Raw genomic sequence first — 16,755 nt, forward strand, 5'->3', positions numbered from 1 at the left:
ACTAGAGGGTGTTAGTTCACGTATTTCATATAGATAACACTATGCTCGTGAAGTTATCTGGGAGCAGGCACTGATTGGCTAAACTGCAAGTCTGTCAAAAGAACTGAAATAAAGGGGCAGTTTGCAGAGGCTTAGATACAAGATAATCACAGAGGTTAAAAGTATATTATTATAACTGTGTTGGTTATGCAAAACTGGGCAATGGGTAATAAAAGGGATTAGCTATCTTTTAAAACAATACAAATTCTGGTGTAGACTGTCCCTTTAAATCATAAAATACTAACACTGTGATGGGAGTTTACTTGAATCTATACTATAAAGCACATTCAAGGAGGAATCCCCGGGCATGCTTAGAATTCTGACAGGGATTAGAGAGGTCAAGAAAGGGTTAATGTATGGGAAGTTTCTCTAGACTGTGTAAGGAGGAAAGCTCATTTTGATCTGAGAGGTATATGCACTGCCTTCCTCGTGTATACAATATGTGCACATGAAATTGTCCAGACTCTCCATTTTGTTCCTATGACAAGTTCATATGGATCAGCTGAAGACAGAAACACACAACCAAAAGGAGCGAAGCATACAGTTTCCTATAATTCTGGTACAACAGATTTCTTAACCCTCTCAATGCAAAACATTTCAAAAGCACAAACAGCACAACATAAGGAGGGGGAAACTGAATTACCGAAGGACAGAAATAATGTCATTTTATTACATTTATTAAAATATCTTTATAATATGAATAAAAATAAATAAACCTGGAAGTCTTATTCCTGTTGCTCGTATCTACATGGTCACGCTATAAAATCAAATTCTAACTAATAAAATATATGGAAAGAAAAAAACATATCAGATAAAGGCGAGATGCAGAATAATGCTCTTAAGCAGTATTGCCTGGCATATAAAGTGTTTACTTTTGCCCCAGCTAATATGAGTGAGTAGGGGTCTGTTCTATCAACAACTGGCAGAGAACTCCCCAAGGGTGCCACTGGATATAGTAGGAGGTGCTGAAAAAAAAGAACAAAAAAAAAAGTGAGAGAAGAAAATCAAGTGAAGTCTGGCTCCTGGCTGACCTCCAGATCCTAAACTCTGTTAGATTATCTAGTGGAGGGAGAGCTCAGTCAATGAAACCAAGGCACATACAGCACACACAGCATGACTGGGATGTAACAGACCCCTGTGCTATAGAACATAAAACAACAACACCTTGCAGAGTGAAGACTGAATACAGAAGGAAAACTGGTCAGCCAAGAAGCACAAAACTTCAGTGACTAAATCCTTACTGACTCCATTCAAACAAGCTGAGTCACCACTTATAAGCTGGTGAGTACAACAAGGTATTTTCCTATAGAGATATGTCCAGAGCAGTTTACATGCAAAGAAATGTAGCACAAAAAACGGATTTCTCTGTTGTTGCCAGAACATGAAAGGACCCTTACAGCAATGTTATATCTTTACACATAAGCTTGGATAAATACAGTTTGGTGTGTGTCGTTGCTTGCTCTACATGTAATTCTGGCATTAGCAATATTAAGATATGGATGGGATGGGTTGCAGGAGTTAGGTTACCAACAGATAATCCCAGACATACAAACTCCCTATCCTTGGAGGGGGGCAGCACAGATACAGAGGCAAGCTTGGGTCAAACAGATGGATTTAAATGAAGCAGATCCTCAGCAAGCAAATCCCTCATCTGCTTCATTACTGGGACTGAGCACAGCATTTAAATAATATTAAAAAAAAAGTATACTAAAAAGGCCATGGAAATGATGAATGGTTATCTGTGAAACTGATACACATTTTTTTTTCTGCAGACAGATAAGTTCAGGAAGAGATGTAATAACTTTACATCTGGAAAGGCACTGGAAATGCTCAGCAACATCAATTTGGCAACAGAGGGTTAAGCAACACCTCCCACATGCAAAAATCAAGACTCTCCTTGTGTGGCAGGAGAACAGAAAGCAACTAACATTGAAAACACACACATAGTCTAATATCTAGTGTGGAGTGTATCATTTCTTACTGGTAAAGGAAAGACCATCGCCAATTAAACCACTGGTATCAGAGCTTTATACCCAGCTGTTTCTGTGAGGAATGTATGAGGCAGATTCCCTTTACAAATGGCTAAGAGTCGGGGAACATCTTGCAGAGAAGAAAAAAACAGATGCTAAATGATTGGCCTTGGGATGAACACAGCAGGGAAAGGTGCCAAGTGAAAGGGACATGTCGGTGTCTGCGCTGGCATCACTCCGGCTATCCGGTGTGCCCCCTGGATCTATTCCCTGGCACAAGATGCCAGAGCTCAACCCTTCCTATCCCACGGGTGTTATGAACAGCACTAGAGTGGATGCAATGCCTGAAAAGTGCTGGCTGGCACTGCTAACCCTTATGTTCATTGTCCCCACCATTGGGGGTAACATCCTAGTAATTTTGGCCATATCTCTTGAGAAGAAGCTACAGAATGCCACAAACTACTTCCTTATGTCCTTGGCAGTGGCCGACTTGCTGGTTGGAATATTTGTTATGCCCATCGCCCTCCTCACCATCCTCTTTAGTAAGTATCAGTCTATTGTGTCAAACTCTTAAGCTGAAGAAGTTTTCACATAAGATTACTATACCTTTTGGTCACTCAAGTAATAATGGTGCCATAGTTTCTGAATAAAAAAGGAAGTATTAAAGGCCCACGTCTATGTTCTGACTTCTCAAGTAGTACCATATTCTCTCTTCGTTTGGGTACGAACTTCCCATTGTTGATAAATCATTCACATATTTTGAGCAGTGATTCTTAAAGGGACATTGTACACTAAAATTCTCCCCTTTAATGTATTTCAAATGGACCATTTTACCTGTTGAAGTGTATTTAAATGTTTGCAAACTGCTAATTTAGCTTTATTTTGATATTTGAAATAGCTACCATTGTCTGTAGTATCCCCATCTATACTGAAAATATGAGTTACAAAGAAAACAGGAGACAAAATAACTAATTAAATCTCCAGTGGGGTACAGGAGTGGGAGAGAGATTTTTTTTTTTATTCAACCCTCCATCCATAAACATTTTAATACATAACAGATAATATTAGCAGTTCTGCTTTACTTGCTCGTTACGGGTATGTCCTGAGAACAACAGGTGATTGTTTTAATGAGCAAAACTAGCTATTTCAAACACAAAAATAAATAAATATTACACATTAATGGTTAACACTTTTTATAGTACAGTTTCCATTTCAACGATGTGTATAGCAAGTTTGGAGTGTCATAGCCAACAGCACAGGGTGTCAAAATAAAATAGGGCAGAGGAGAAAGGTTCCATACTGCTTCTAGTTTAGTGACAAACTTTGGGTAATACTGCCTGTATCTACTTATTACAAATGACTTTTCATTTAAGTGAAACACTTTGGGCAATAGTGCCTGCAAAATATATCAATTTTATATCAATATTTAATTTGAGGTGTGACAATCCTGATAGCTACTTCTGAAATTTAAATTCTGCTTCCTAACGTTATTCTTTTAAATTCTTTTACTTATATCTATATACACACACCTTTGAGGAATCAGACACGCATTTAGTTCGTATCCAGGCAATTTCCTTCCTGGTGGGTGAATGGAATCACTGTAGTGTCAAAGTAATACAAATTAATAATTAAGTTGTGATGAATTTCAAAAGTATACCAAGGATGAAGAAAAATAAATGAAAACGGGGACCACTGCCATAGGACATATGCTTATACAAATGAAAGGAATTCATACATAGACAGAATATGACATCTAGGGCAGTGTTCTCAGTTCTAGACACCATGACCTGGTACATCTATTTTAGAGAGCAGTTAATCTGAATTTAGTGTCTCATATTAAAACCACTTGTGCTCTAGAATAGCTAGTCTGAATATTTGACTTTTTAGCGGTTCCTGGTGGCTGGAATTAAAGAGCAATAATCGTGAGCTATCTTAACGGAACCAGCAAAATCACAGTGTACCAAAATATATTTCAGCCACACTGAAACATACACATCACTGCGGGAACATGCCACAGTGAAATATTTTAAAAAGATTATTAGGAAGAAAAAAAGAAAAAGAAAAAAAGTGCCAATGAAATTGGCTGCACCAAGTAAACTGTGCCAGTGACAAACATGTATGCAATAAAGTCTTATACGAATTTTTAATGCAAGTTATTTTCCATATTCTGCGCAAATTAGATAGTTCCAAATGTTAGCAGCACCTGAAATTCTGAAATTAGTAATAGTGGGGGGGGGGGGGGGGGCACGCAAAAAAACTACATCTGACTTCTTTAGTCTGGGACAGCATCTATAGCTGTCAGATGAAAGTTTTTTTTAAAATCAGTCATATTTACATGTTGTCAGTCCAGACAAATATGATAAATGCAAATCTTTCAGTACAGGAAAGAGTTAAAACTGGTCTGAATGAACCACATTCTCTTATAAATATGGAAGCAACTAGATCTTGTATTACCAACTTAAATGGACATGTGACTGATGAAATACATTTAAATATTTCCACGTTCTAGGGATTCATTTGTGCATATTTTACATGCAATTGGCATTATTTTACAGGCTCTACCTGGTACCTACAGCTACTGTGTTTTAGTTTCTCTTAATGAAACACACCCATGTTCTTTTAAGAAATCACAATTTTTTTATTTTTAACGAATATAAACAGAGCACCGTGTGGTGTGGTAGCCACAATGCTTACTGCACAAAGCTGTGATGCCAATTAAGACGACATAAATAAAAGTACTACTGAGAAATTGTGTTTTAAATAAAGGAAGAGAGACATAACATATCCAACAAGTCATTTAGCAGTAAACCAAATATCAGGAGTCTGTAAATTTATAACAAATAATAATACTTTGTAGATTTGTAGTATTTTCTGGAACTTTTCTAAATGTTTCTTAACTTGCTTTCTAAAGAATTGTATGTTCCATTCATAACACAATTTGTGGGGGGGGGGGGGGGGTTAAACTCTTAATGGAAAAAAATGTATTAGTAATTTATAGGTACATACAATATTTAGGTGCAGATTAGGAGAGTGTATGAAGAACACCACCCTGCATGTGACATGTAATTGCATTGTACAAGAAAATGACCCATCAGTACTCAATGCCCTTGTAACATTCAACATAGATATTTGCTCAAGTGCTACAAGGCTGTGACCCACTACAACAATAGATCTGTCAGAATAGATGAAAATATACATGATAATTTTTGTTCCATCCAAGAGATTATTGTAAAATGTAATCTAATTTAAAATAATAATAAAAAAAACAACAACAACAACAATTACATTACTATTATGAATTAGCACACTTTTTTCTTGGCTTTTATTTTTAATATTCAAACAGAAAAATAATCTTTTTGGACATTTAAAAACAGATTTTCATATTTTTATAAGGCATGATCCCTAAGAGTGATATAAAGAAAGAAAGAAATCTAAGAAGCCAGACAGAATATTTAAAGAGAGAGTAGGAACCTATCCATATAGATACAACAAAACAATACTTGGATTACAGATGTGCAGCTTTCCACACCTAGATGGAGATCACATGTATGCAAACCAAGAAAGAACGAAAACACTTCTAATACTAGTATTAAAATCACAAGATCTAGAATGAAACATAAACTAAGACATTATTAGTAAAAGATCAATCAGGACCTGGACCCTTAAACATAAAGGGTCAAATGACTGTTTTTCATGTAATCAAGGGGTTAAATTACTGCCACAACCCTTTGACCATTTATGTCCCAGAAAGCAAGGGGTTCCGTCTCTTCTGAGTGGGTGTTCTAGGCAATCAAATATGCAACAATGGTTTAAACAAGCTTGTTTCAAACAACGAAAGAGTTAATTTATATGGATACACTAAAATGTCCAGCTCCTGGACTCTGAATACCCCAAAACATAACTATTAGCAAAAAGATTTAAGAGTTCATACTGGCACCAGCGAGAGTACGTATAATGCCTCACATAATGGTTTCCGGAACAGGACTTCATAAACATTCTGTTAGCAATAACTTCTGCACGGCTAAATCTGTACTGCGGCATAACCATTTTAGAACATGCTTTAAATAGCTTCAGCATTAACGGTAATGAAATGTTTATAGGGGGCTTATTTTGTCTTTACATCTTACAGACACTGAAAAAGATACTTATAATAGCTTTATACTCAGCATGTCATTTACGGCACTGGCATTTTTCCTTGTTGTATTTTTTTTCCAAATAAGCAAAACACGGCATTTCTCACATTTCTAGGCCTCTACCTGTGAGTTTTTATTTATTTATTATTTTATTAGTTTCCTCCACAGAACTGAGTAGGTGTAGGATAAGACAATAAGATTATGTATAACAGGGTCTAATAGCAAATTACATTACAAACCTAAAAACAATGTACAGTATATAATGTCAGGTATCATAGGGTTAATCATTTCCCAAGAGGAGATTTAAAACCCAGCTTGGTTTAGTATTCTATGAGACTAGTAGCAATAACTGGGATAATATCTCACAATGAAGTGAAAGAAGTACACATCCTTTAACAGAAAGTTTTGGAGAACTACATTAAATCTAAACTTAAAACAGGTGATGAGAGGAAGGGACAGTCTGAGACCTATCTAGTCCCAAGACAGATAAACATAAAAGGGCAGCCAAGAGGTTAAAATCACAGTTGTACAACACACAAACACGGAAATGTTTTTACACTGATTGCCCAGATGTTTTCCACACAGGCTAAAGGGACAGTCAGGGGTAATCAACATTAGCCCTTCAGAGGTTTTGGAACTACATTTCCAATGATGCTCAAGACACTTTGAGCTGGCTGAGCATCATGGGAAATGTAATTCCATAACCTCTGGAGGGCCAAGGTTGATCACTCCTGCTTGATTCTTTTATTTTTTAAGAAGATAGCTTTTACTATCCATTCCCCAGCTTTATACAACCAACTTTGTTAATATACGGTATCTCACAAAAGTGAGTACACCCCTCACATTTTTGTAAATATGTTATTATATCTTTTCATTTGACAACACTGAAGAAATGACACATTGCTACAATGTAAAGTAGTGAGTGTACAGCCTGTATAACAGTGTAAATTTGCTGTCCCCTCAAAATAACTCAACACACAGCCCTAAGTGGAAATGTCCACATTGGGTCCAATTAGCCATTTTCCCTCCCCGGTGTCATTTGACTCATGTTACAAGGTCTCAAGTGTGAATGGGGAGCAGGTGTGTTAAATTTGGTGTTCTCGCTTTCACTCTCTCATACTGGTCACTGGAAGTTCAAAATGGCACCGCATGGCAAAGAACTCTCTGAGGATCTGAAAAAAAGAATTGTTGCTCTACATAAAGATGCCTAGGCTATAAGAAGATTGCCAAGACCCTGAAACTGGGCAAGACCATACAACCGTTTCACAGGACAGGTTCCATTCAGAACAGGCCTCGACCAAAGAAGTTTATCCAGAGGTTGTCTTTGGGAAATAGAGGTATGAGTGCTGCCAGCGTTGTTGCAGAGGTTGAAGGGGTGGGGGGGGTCAGCCTGTCAGTGCTCAGACCATACGCCGCACACTGCATCACATTAGTCTGCATGGCCGTCATCCCAGAAGGAAGGCTCTTCTAAAGATGATGCACAAGAAAGCCTGCAAACAGTTTGCTGAAGACAAGCACACTAAGGACATGGATTACTGGAACCATATCCTGTGGTCCGATGAGACCAAAATAAACTTATTTGGTTCAGATGGTGTCAAGGGTGTGTGGCGGCAACCAGGTGAGGACTACAAAGACAAGTGTGTCTTGCATAAAGTCAAGCATGGCGGTGGGAGTGTCATGGTCTGGGCCTGTATGAGTGCTGCCGGCACTGGGGAGATGCAGTTCATTGAGGGAACCATGAATGCCAACATGTACTGTGACATACTGAAGCAGAGCATGATCCCCTCCCTTCTGAGACTGGGCCGCAGGGCAGTATTCCAACATGATAACGACCCCAAACATACCTCCAAGACGACCACTGCCTTGCTAAAGAAGTTGAGGGTAAAGGTGATGGACTGGCCAAGCATGTCTCCAGACCTAAACCCTATTGAGCATCCTCAAACGGAAAGTATCTAACATCCACCAGCTCTGTGATGTTGTCATGGAGGAGTAGAAGAGGACTCCAGTGGCAAGCTGTCAAGCTCTGATGAACTCCATGCCCAAGAGGGTTAAGGCAGTGCTGGAAAATAATGGTGACCACACAAAAAATGACACTTTGGGCCCAATTTGGACATTTCCACTGTACTCACTTTTGTTGCCAACGGTTTAGACAATAATGGCTGTGTGTGGAGTTGTTTTGAGGGGACAGCAAATTTACACTGTTATACAGACTGTACGCTCACTACTTTACATTGTAGCAAAGAGTAATTTCTTCAAAAAGAAATAATAAAATATTTATAAAAATGTGAGGGTAGTACTCACTTTTGTGAGATACTGTACTTTATAACCTCTAAGATTGGCAGTTTCTAAGTCCCTGCAGGCCACCCTTATCTCTGTGCTTTTTTTTTTTTTTTTTAAATCTTGTGCTACAGCCAGACAGTGCTAGTTCATGTGTGCCATATAGGTAACATTGTGCAAACAATGCAATATTGTAAAAAGCTAAAATAAATAAATAATGCAATGAGATAAAGAGCAGTCTGCATGGGGTTTAGATGCAGTTAATTATAGAGGTCAAATGTATATTAATATAACAGTGTTTATTATGCAAAACTGGAGAATAGGTAATAAAGGGATTATCTTTCTTTGTAAATAATAATAGTTTTCAAGTAGACTATCCCTTTAAACATTGATTGGTTTGCAATCAAAGTGTTAAATTGCTTCTGCAGGGACTTTAATACTTGAAAGACTAAAATGATATACACACAGACAGACATACACACAATATACAAGAAAACAATGTGTGACAAACGTGTATTTTGTGCAGTACGGTATGGGAAACCATTTTAATGCAAAAGGGAGTATGAAGTATGCTTAAGAGACTCTGGGTATCCAGCAGCAATGTAGGAACAACAACGTTTTCACGAATTATAAATTGATAACTAACTCTTGCAGAGATTACAAGTGTTGCGCTAACTGCAGCGCAAGTGCGGTATGGTTTTTGTTAGGCTCCCGCAAGCATTTTCAGCCTTACCAGTTGGCTAGATTACAAATGTTGCGCTGTCTGTTTGCAGTTTATTATTGCTGGAAGAGACCGTTGGAGAGACATAACATAGTAAAATAAATCTGTATATTTACATATGCACTGTAAGAAAAAAAGGGTCCGTTTGGGGTCCGTTTGTGAACACTTAGGGTACAACAGCTGTGGTTGTACCCTCAATGGGTAATAGTTACATCTTAAGGTACTAATATGTACCATTTAGAGGTAAATAAGGTACAAACTGCCAAAGGGTCCATGTCTGTACCATTTAACCCCCAAAGGTACAACCGCTTGTGTGACCAAAAGGTTGGGGGTCCAAGGCTGCCAAACACTGTAAGTCCATATCATTTGTGCATCTGAGTTTACCATCTTGGGAAATAATGCTGTTATTTTAGACCTAGGCTACACAGTTATCCACAGTGATCTAAATTATTCAATTAACACATTTTACAACCACCCAAAATGAATTCAACATACATGTTGTATAGCAAAATAATGAATGTTCAATGGTTGTTGGTTATATGCAAGAGGTGGAAAGAACAACAAAAGGTACTTAACAACCCATATCTTCACTGACGCTGTGTCGCTGGCTCTAAACAGTAATGTTTATAATTAGGAGCATTAAGACGATAACTTTCACACAAAGAAAATATATTAACTTAATGTATTTCTAATTGTTATTTAATAAATGTGATAGAACAGCATGCCATCATGAGGTGCAAAGGGCTAGTCACTGTGGTAGTACCCTTAAAAGGTCACATTTGCACCATTTGCCTTCGTAAGGATTCCAATATGTACCCATGGTAATGGTAACAGCAGGTGTACCTTTAAGGGTCTGTCCCGGTAACAAGCTACTGTACCCCTAAAAAGAACAATTTTTGCAATTTTTTTCTGACAAAATCAGCTATTTCAAATGCTGAAATAAATTAAAAGTAGATAGCTGTGTACAGTTTTATAGTCATGCAGGTAAAAAGGAGCATTGGGTACAAGAAAATATTTAGGGTAAACTGTCCTTTTAAACACTGTTCATCAGTGATTATCTTATCTTCCTTAAAAGGACACTAAAGTCAAAATTAAACGTTTAAGATTCAGACAAAACATGCAATTTATTTCAATTTTAAAAATACAAAAAAAAATCCCAACTTTCTTTGTTGAAAAGCAAACCTAGCAGCATGCACATGTTTTGAGCACTATAGGAGCAGTGTTTATTCATGCATGCTACCGAGTCTACCTAGGTATGCTCTTCAACGAATTAATACCAAGGGAGCAATCATTAAAGTTTAATTTTGACTTTAATGTGCCTTTAAGTATGACAAATTAGCATTAGCTGCAAATTGGTGGGTGTACTGCTCTAAACAATCATTATATAAAATGTAGCTAGTCTGCACAATTTGCAGCGTACCTAGATCACAAAAGCTGACCTCCTGTCTCTTTAACAAGAATGGGAGAAGCACAATTTTACAGCAAAAAAATATATATAATGTTTAATTTTCATTCATTTATGAGTAACTACATTTTGAGTTAATATCCCTTTAACAATAAAGACAGTTGGAGTAGAGAGTAGCACAAATCACAGCATATTACTAATCCTTATGTTCAGTGAGGGCATACTGCTGCAGCTATACACTATGTAAGCACTGGGGTCAAACAAGTGCTGCTGCAATAACAGAACACAATCACACAACATTTATTGAGTCAGTAGAAATGTGTGATTGCTGTAATATTACACCCAACACCCAAGCTACACGAGGCATAGGGATGACAGTGTGTGATGGTGCAGTAGTGCGAGCGGCCTTGCATGTTATTTTGCATCTGCTACAAGGGCCCCTCCCCATCACCTTAATCATCCTGTCACCTTCTAGCGTTAGAAAAGGCTCAGCTTGTGCGCACTGAACAGACAGCAAAAAAACAGCCAGAAACAGTCAGGCACCTCAGATAAATCCCAGGTGGAGGCCCTAGGCACTCAAACAAGCAGGCTTTGTATTTTATAAAAGGCCACCAACTAAATTCCACTACCAAAACTACAGCAAAAGCAAATAGCTAATTTATTAACATTTGAGGATGAATTCAATGCCACAGTGTTTCATTACTCACTGAAAAGAACTGAATACAACATGTACAACGGAAGAAACTCGTTTTTAATGTTAAGTTTACAAAAGATAAAGTCTGTGTGTGATATCAATATTTTAACTTTATTTCAGGATCTGTTTGGCCGCTCCCACACTGCCTGTGCGCCATCTGGTTATTCTTGGATGTTCTGTTTTCTACCGCATCTATCATGCACCTGTGCGCCATCTCTCTAGACCGCTACATTGCCATAAAGAAACCTATACAAGCCAGCCAGTTCAACTCAAGAGCCAAAACTCTCATTAAGATTGCTGTGGTGTGGTTAATATCCGCAGGTAGGGAAAAAACACAGAAGACCAGTCTGGGCCATCAGCCTGCTTTTCCAAAACCTATTGCACTAACTTTTATATTTATATTTGACAACTCTATATCTAGTTCATGATTCAAATGATGTAAAAATATTGCTTCAGGCTTCACATGACAATCTCAGTATTTCTCTCTAATACACCCCCTGAGCTTTGATTAATCTCTATGAATGTCAAAACGGTGCCCTCTGCCAACAAGGCTGGAAACTGAAGATTTAATCATTGGATCCAACTGATATGCAGGTGATCTGTGTACTAAACCAGAGATAAGTTCCACAGTAGCATAGTCCCAATGAAAGCAATGCAATATATTTCATATTATTTAACTCGCAGAAGAATGTAAGCAGAAGAGTTCCGTAGAAAATGTTACAGGGATGTTCTAGTCTAATAACAAAATGTAAAATTTGCTGAAGCATTTTATTATTAAAAGGGACATAAGATTATAAAATATTATGCAGATTAAAGAACACTTTTTAAAACTTTAAATATATATATATATATATATATATATATATATATATATATATATATATATATATATATATATATATATATTTTGCATAAAAAAAACAAACAAAGCCGTTTACTATGATTTTGAATCAAACTGATTTTTTTTTTTTTTTTCCCGGGAAAAAGGTATCATAAATCATCATTGTAAACAAATTAAACAAATAGCTTAAGTTTTTCTCAGCAGTCTCAACTCATTGACACTCCTGAATAGGACCCAGCTGGTATCAAATCAGGAGTGGCGTATATAAGTAGCCTCCATCACTGGCTGTGTTCAGCTAAAGATATGCTCACGAATGCATGCGGTGCACAAGTTTAAATTAGGAGTTCATCTGCTAGTAAATTAGAACATTTTATAATTAAAACTTATTAGAAATAGACATTCAGTTGTGAATTATTGTTTTCAACAGGGTGGGGTGCTCAGTAATACTACATACAGCACCATGTTTACCTAAAGGAAAGGGTTGTGAAATCATGTCTCGGACACTAGACAGATATTGAGTATGCTGCAACAAGCCTGCAGTGCCCCACTCTTACCTGACAGGGAAAGGAATGCTGCTATGCACTATATATAACATGCTGTTATTAACTATTTGTAAATTAAAAACCTAAAGGTTATACAAATATCCAAGTTCCTAATACTGACCCTGCACTGATACTGGCAACTGCACAGGCCACTTTGAGAATCTATGACAACCGACTGATCCTCTGAATCCTGCAGCTGTGGAGGTGCTCTACAGAACCAGGACACACTGAAAAACTATCTCACGCTTCCCAAAGGACAGCTCAGAAGCACTTGATTTTAATTTCTACAGGCTTGGTTTAGCTTAGTCTCTCCAATGATCAAATTACTTGAATGCTTCACAATGAAACTCTGATAATCAATCTGGGCAGCTGTTAAGACAGGACAGGAAATAAGATTCTTGGAAGTATGGAATGGGTTGAGGGATTGTTCACTTCATAGATGAAGAGCCTAACATTTAATGTAGGACAGAAATACTGCCAAGCACAGAGTAAAAGAATTGCTATAATAAATATTTAGTACTCGGCTTTGTGTAAATCTAGGGATCTTGCTTGGATGGTCAGTTTAAAGAACTTGATCCAACACATTGAATTAAAAAAATGAAAATATGTAAGCAATATCGAGCAGCTTAAAAATCAGGTTAATCACATATGCAAAAGGTTTAAATATTGTTTTGCTTGACATCATCCTCTTTTGGGATGCTTACCATAATCAGAAATGTCTGTGGTGAATATTGATAGTTTGGCAAAACAAATATTTTCTTCCTGTTATTGACAGTTTTTATGAAACAAATGAACAAAGAATGTTTAGGTTTCTCACAAAGCATTAGCAAATGTGTGGGGATTATATTAAGAGAAGTGTTTGACAGAAATAAACATCTCCAGTAGAGTACTTAAAAATATTCAGGACAAGTTTATACAAAGAGTAAACCATCTTCTCTCTATTTCAGGCATCGCTGTTCCCATACCAATTCAAGGCCTACTTGACCCAAAAACTACTTTCAACACAAACAACACCTGCCTGGTTCGGCCTGAATATTTCAAGTACTTCATTATTTATGGGTCTATGGCTGCATTTTTTATTCCATTTGGAATCATGGTGGTCATTTATTTCCTGACCATTCACCTACTAAGAAAAAAAGCCTATTTAATAAAGAACAAACCTCCACAACGCTTTAATTGGTCCACAGTCTCTACAGTTTTTCAAAGAGACATGACCCCTGGCTCTTCCCCAGAGAAGGTGGCCATGTTGGAGGGGTCAAGGAAAGAAAGAGCATTGCCAATTGCTAGCGAGGAACTGCCCATCCGGCGGTTATCCAGTGTGGGCAAGAAGTCCATGCAGACTATTACAAATGAACAACGTGCTTCTAAAGTTCTGGGCATAGTCTTTTTCCTTTTTGTCTTCATGTGGTGCCCATTTTTTATTACAAACGTGACCTCTGTTTTGTGTGAGAAATGTGATCCTGAAGTCATCAAGATGCTAATGGAGATTTTTGTGTGGGTCGGGTATGTTTCCTCTGGGGTTAACCCTCTAGTTTACACTCTTTTTAATAAAACATTCAGAGATGCTTTTGGCCGCTATATCACCTGTAATTTCCGAGGAATAGGGTCAGTAAAGCTCTTGAGAAACTGTTCCAGCCGCATCTCATTTCGGAATTCTATGGCGGAGAATTCAAAGTTGATCATGAAACATGGTATGAGGAATGGGATTAACCCTGTAATGTATCAAAGCCCGCTGAGGTTGCGAAATGCTCCACTTGAATCTTCTGCTATTTTACTAGACACATTACTGCTTACAGAAAATGAAGCAGGAAAGACAGAGGAGCAAGTGAGCTATGTGTAAGCCTGCCACAGGCTCAGAGACTAGAAGAAGGATCAAAACTAAAAAAGTCAGAAACTGGGGTAAATACCATTTCATACATTATTTATAGAAAACAATATTGCAAAGACTACAAAAGAGGGTTAATATATAAAGCAAAATAAAAAGCCCTTCCTAGAACACTGACCTTACTCTGCAGTATGTTGGATATGTTGCAGATTACAATAGTCAGGAGTATTATCTAGCATGGTGGAGTTACCATTATCTGGAAAAGCTTTAGAGAGACTCTTGTCCGGCCTTCTGTACATTAACAGGATTACAGGGTTACAATGTTATGTCGCAAAATATGCTGCAAATGGACAATGACTGAAAACAGATGCGGGAGCAAAGGTAACACATGCGCAATAACCCTGAGCTGATGTGTCACCTGTGACAATGTATTACACCGGTTGCACAATGGATTGGCTAACATTAATATAGAACTTTCAATCTCCTGTTGCCGCTTCTAGACTCACTAGAGGATACTAAAACAGTAATGGGAGTTCCATGGATCTATAAGGTTGAACATCCTACACTTTCTGTCCATAGGCACACTGCTCTCATATAAAGTGTGGCGGAAGGAGATCATACTCAGATTGTTGTGCTTATTGATTCTCTGTAAACACATTCAGTCATTAAATCAGGTTTTACAAGAAAATTACCATTTTATTTCTTCCACAACATGTTTGTTTTCGATTTAAAATGATCTAAAGGTAGGGTGTTTGCATGTAGATATGCACATATCCAGTAACAGATAAATGGCTGGAACATTTCCGTTCATTCTATTCCATAATTAGTTAAAAAAAAAAAAAAAAAAAAAAAAAAGACGAAGAGCATGAGTAAGACATTAGGTTTTTCCTGTCTGTAACACTGAACTAACAAGAAACGATTTCCCTCCTGACCTGTGTGTTGGTTGCATGACAGTAACTGATGCTTTAAGGCCTGCGCATATGTACAGATCTACCCATTACTTAAGAACAGCATGTTTAATGTTTACAGAAACGATTAGCCCTATTTTCTTATATATTCATCTCCAGATAAGTTTAAGCAATCACTTGGCATTTTACTCTAATACTTATATATTCTGTCAAACCTCTAAACTGTTGTACAACTATACCGACATATTGCTAGCAGCTCCGTAGGATCACAGACTTTTGTATCAATTCACCAAGTATGGATAGGAAAATAATACATGAAACACTTTCAACTGAAAGGAATGACTCCTACAGAACTTTAGCAAGATGAACACATTAAGATGTCATGTGAGATGCCTTTAAAACTGACTATTCAACATTTAAAGTAAAGGTCAACTTCATGCAACTGCCCCACGGCATTGGATAGACTTTGCAAAATGAGGGTGGGTTTAATTCATCAAATTTGTTATATTTCAGTATTTTTTAAAATGTTTACCTTTTAAGCGCTCCGACGATAAGTGCAGCTCTCCCGTCTGGCATTTTGTTAAATTGATTGACAGATGAAAATTCTTAAAAGAACGAATCCTGGTTTCCCCCTGGGCCGTGACATTTATACAAAGGGGCTGAACGCCCCGGGGGGGAGACAAGGATTCGTTCTTTTAAGAATTGTCATCTGTCTATCAATTTGACAAAATGCCGTGCGGGAATGCTGAGCTTATTGTCGGAGCGCTCAAAAGGTAATTTTTTTTTTTTTATTTTAATAAGTTTTTTATTGAGGTTATTGACAAATCAACATCAAATAAACATGTTACATAAACATTCAGAAACATTCTTTCAAACTATAACAATATTTTGAAATTCAAAACTGTTCTATGGTCACATATAGGGGAAAACTGTTCGCGAGAAAACCCAAAGTAATCTCTCTATATTTATATGTAACAGGCAAAACTGAAACCTCATTTTCTGCTTTATAGTATTTTCCTCTCTTAATAAAATAAGCCACCTTTGGGCTCCTGTCTTCTAAAATGACGTCTAGAGGAAATAGGATGGTAAGACTAGTCTCTTTTGGATATATGTCTAATTAGGATAAAAAAATTTTTTTTTTAACTGAGTTAAAGAAGATAGTTAGGGTGCGAAACATTAAGGGTTATTATGGAGTAAAGACATATGGTGCTAATGAGAAAAAACTATGAAGAAAATGAGGCATAGGAAAGATAAGCCGCGTAGGTAGCCCTCCTGTAAAAGGAGGTTCTTTATGGTGGTGGGGGGGGAGGAGGTGGTAATGATAGTAAGATGAAAGGAATAAATACCAGACGGACTTAGAGGTATGTTGTGAATAAAAAGGAGGGTAGGTGAACACATAT

At 37.3% G+C, this 16,755-nt stretch overlaps 2 protein-coding genes across 3 annotated transcripts in view; one reads left to right on the plus strand and one right to left on the minus strand.

Moving 5' to 3' along the window:
• PSMD1 (proteasome 26S subunit, non-ATPase 1) overlaps positions 1–16,755 on the minus strand; it is a 318,662-nt gene that overhangs the window by 191,830 nt on the left and 110,077 nt on the right. The gene's annotated exons all lie outside the window — the stretch shown is intronic.
• On the plus strand, positions 1,164–15,135 carry HTR2B (5-hydroxytryptamine receptor 2B). 2 transcript variants are annotated; one of them, XM_053710309.1, is made up of 4 exons: positions 1,164–1,320; positions 1,812–2,551; positions 11,360–11,560; positions 13,570–15,135. In XM_053710309.1, exons 2-4 carry the CDS (start codon positions 2,221–2,223, stop codon positions 14,460–14,462), a joined length of 1,425 nt encoding a protein of 474 aa, XP_053566284.1. In that variant the 5' UTR covers positions 1,164–1,320; positions 1,812–2,220; the 3' UTR covers positions 14,463–15,135. The 2 variants fall into 2 exon arrangements, with proteins under 2 accessions (XP_053566284.1, XP_053566285.1); XM_053710310.1 differs by lacking the exon at positions 1,164–1,320 and having other exon boundaries at positions 1,567–2,551.

This window comes from Bombina bombina, chromosome 4, assembly GCF_027579735.1.
Source record: "Bombina bombina isolate aBomBom1 chromosome 4, aBomBom1.pri, whole genome shotgun sequence".
Classification (NCBI taxonomy): domain Eukaryota; kingdom Metazoa; phylum Chordata; class Amphibia; order Anura; family Bombinatoridae; genus Bombina; species Bombina bombina.

Coding starts and splice junctions, on each gene's coding strand:
- HTR2B (XM_053710309.1), top strand. CDS start 2,221: ATGTCGGTGTCTGCGCTGGCATCACTCCGGCTATCCGGTGTGCCCCCT. Junction 2,552..11,359: donor CCTCCTCACCATCCTCTTTA/GTAAGTATCAGT, acceptor ACTTTATTTCAG/GATCTGTTTGGCCGCTCCCA. Junction 11,561..13,569: donor GGTGTGGTTAATATCCGCAG/GTAGGGAAAAAA, acceptor TCTCTATTTCAG/GCATCGCTGTTCCCATACCA.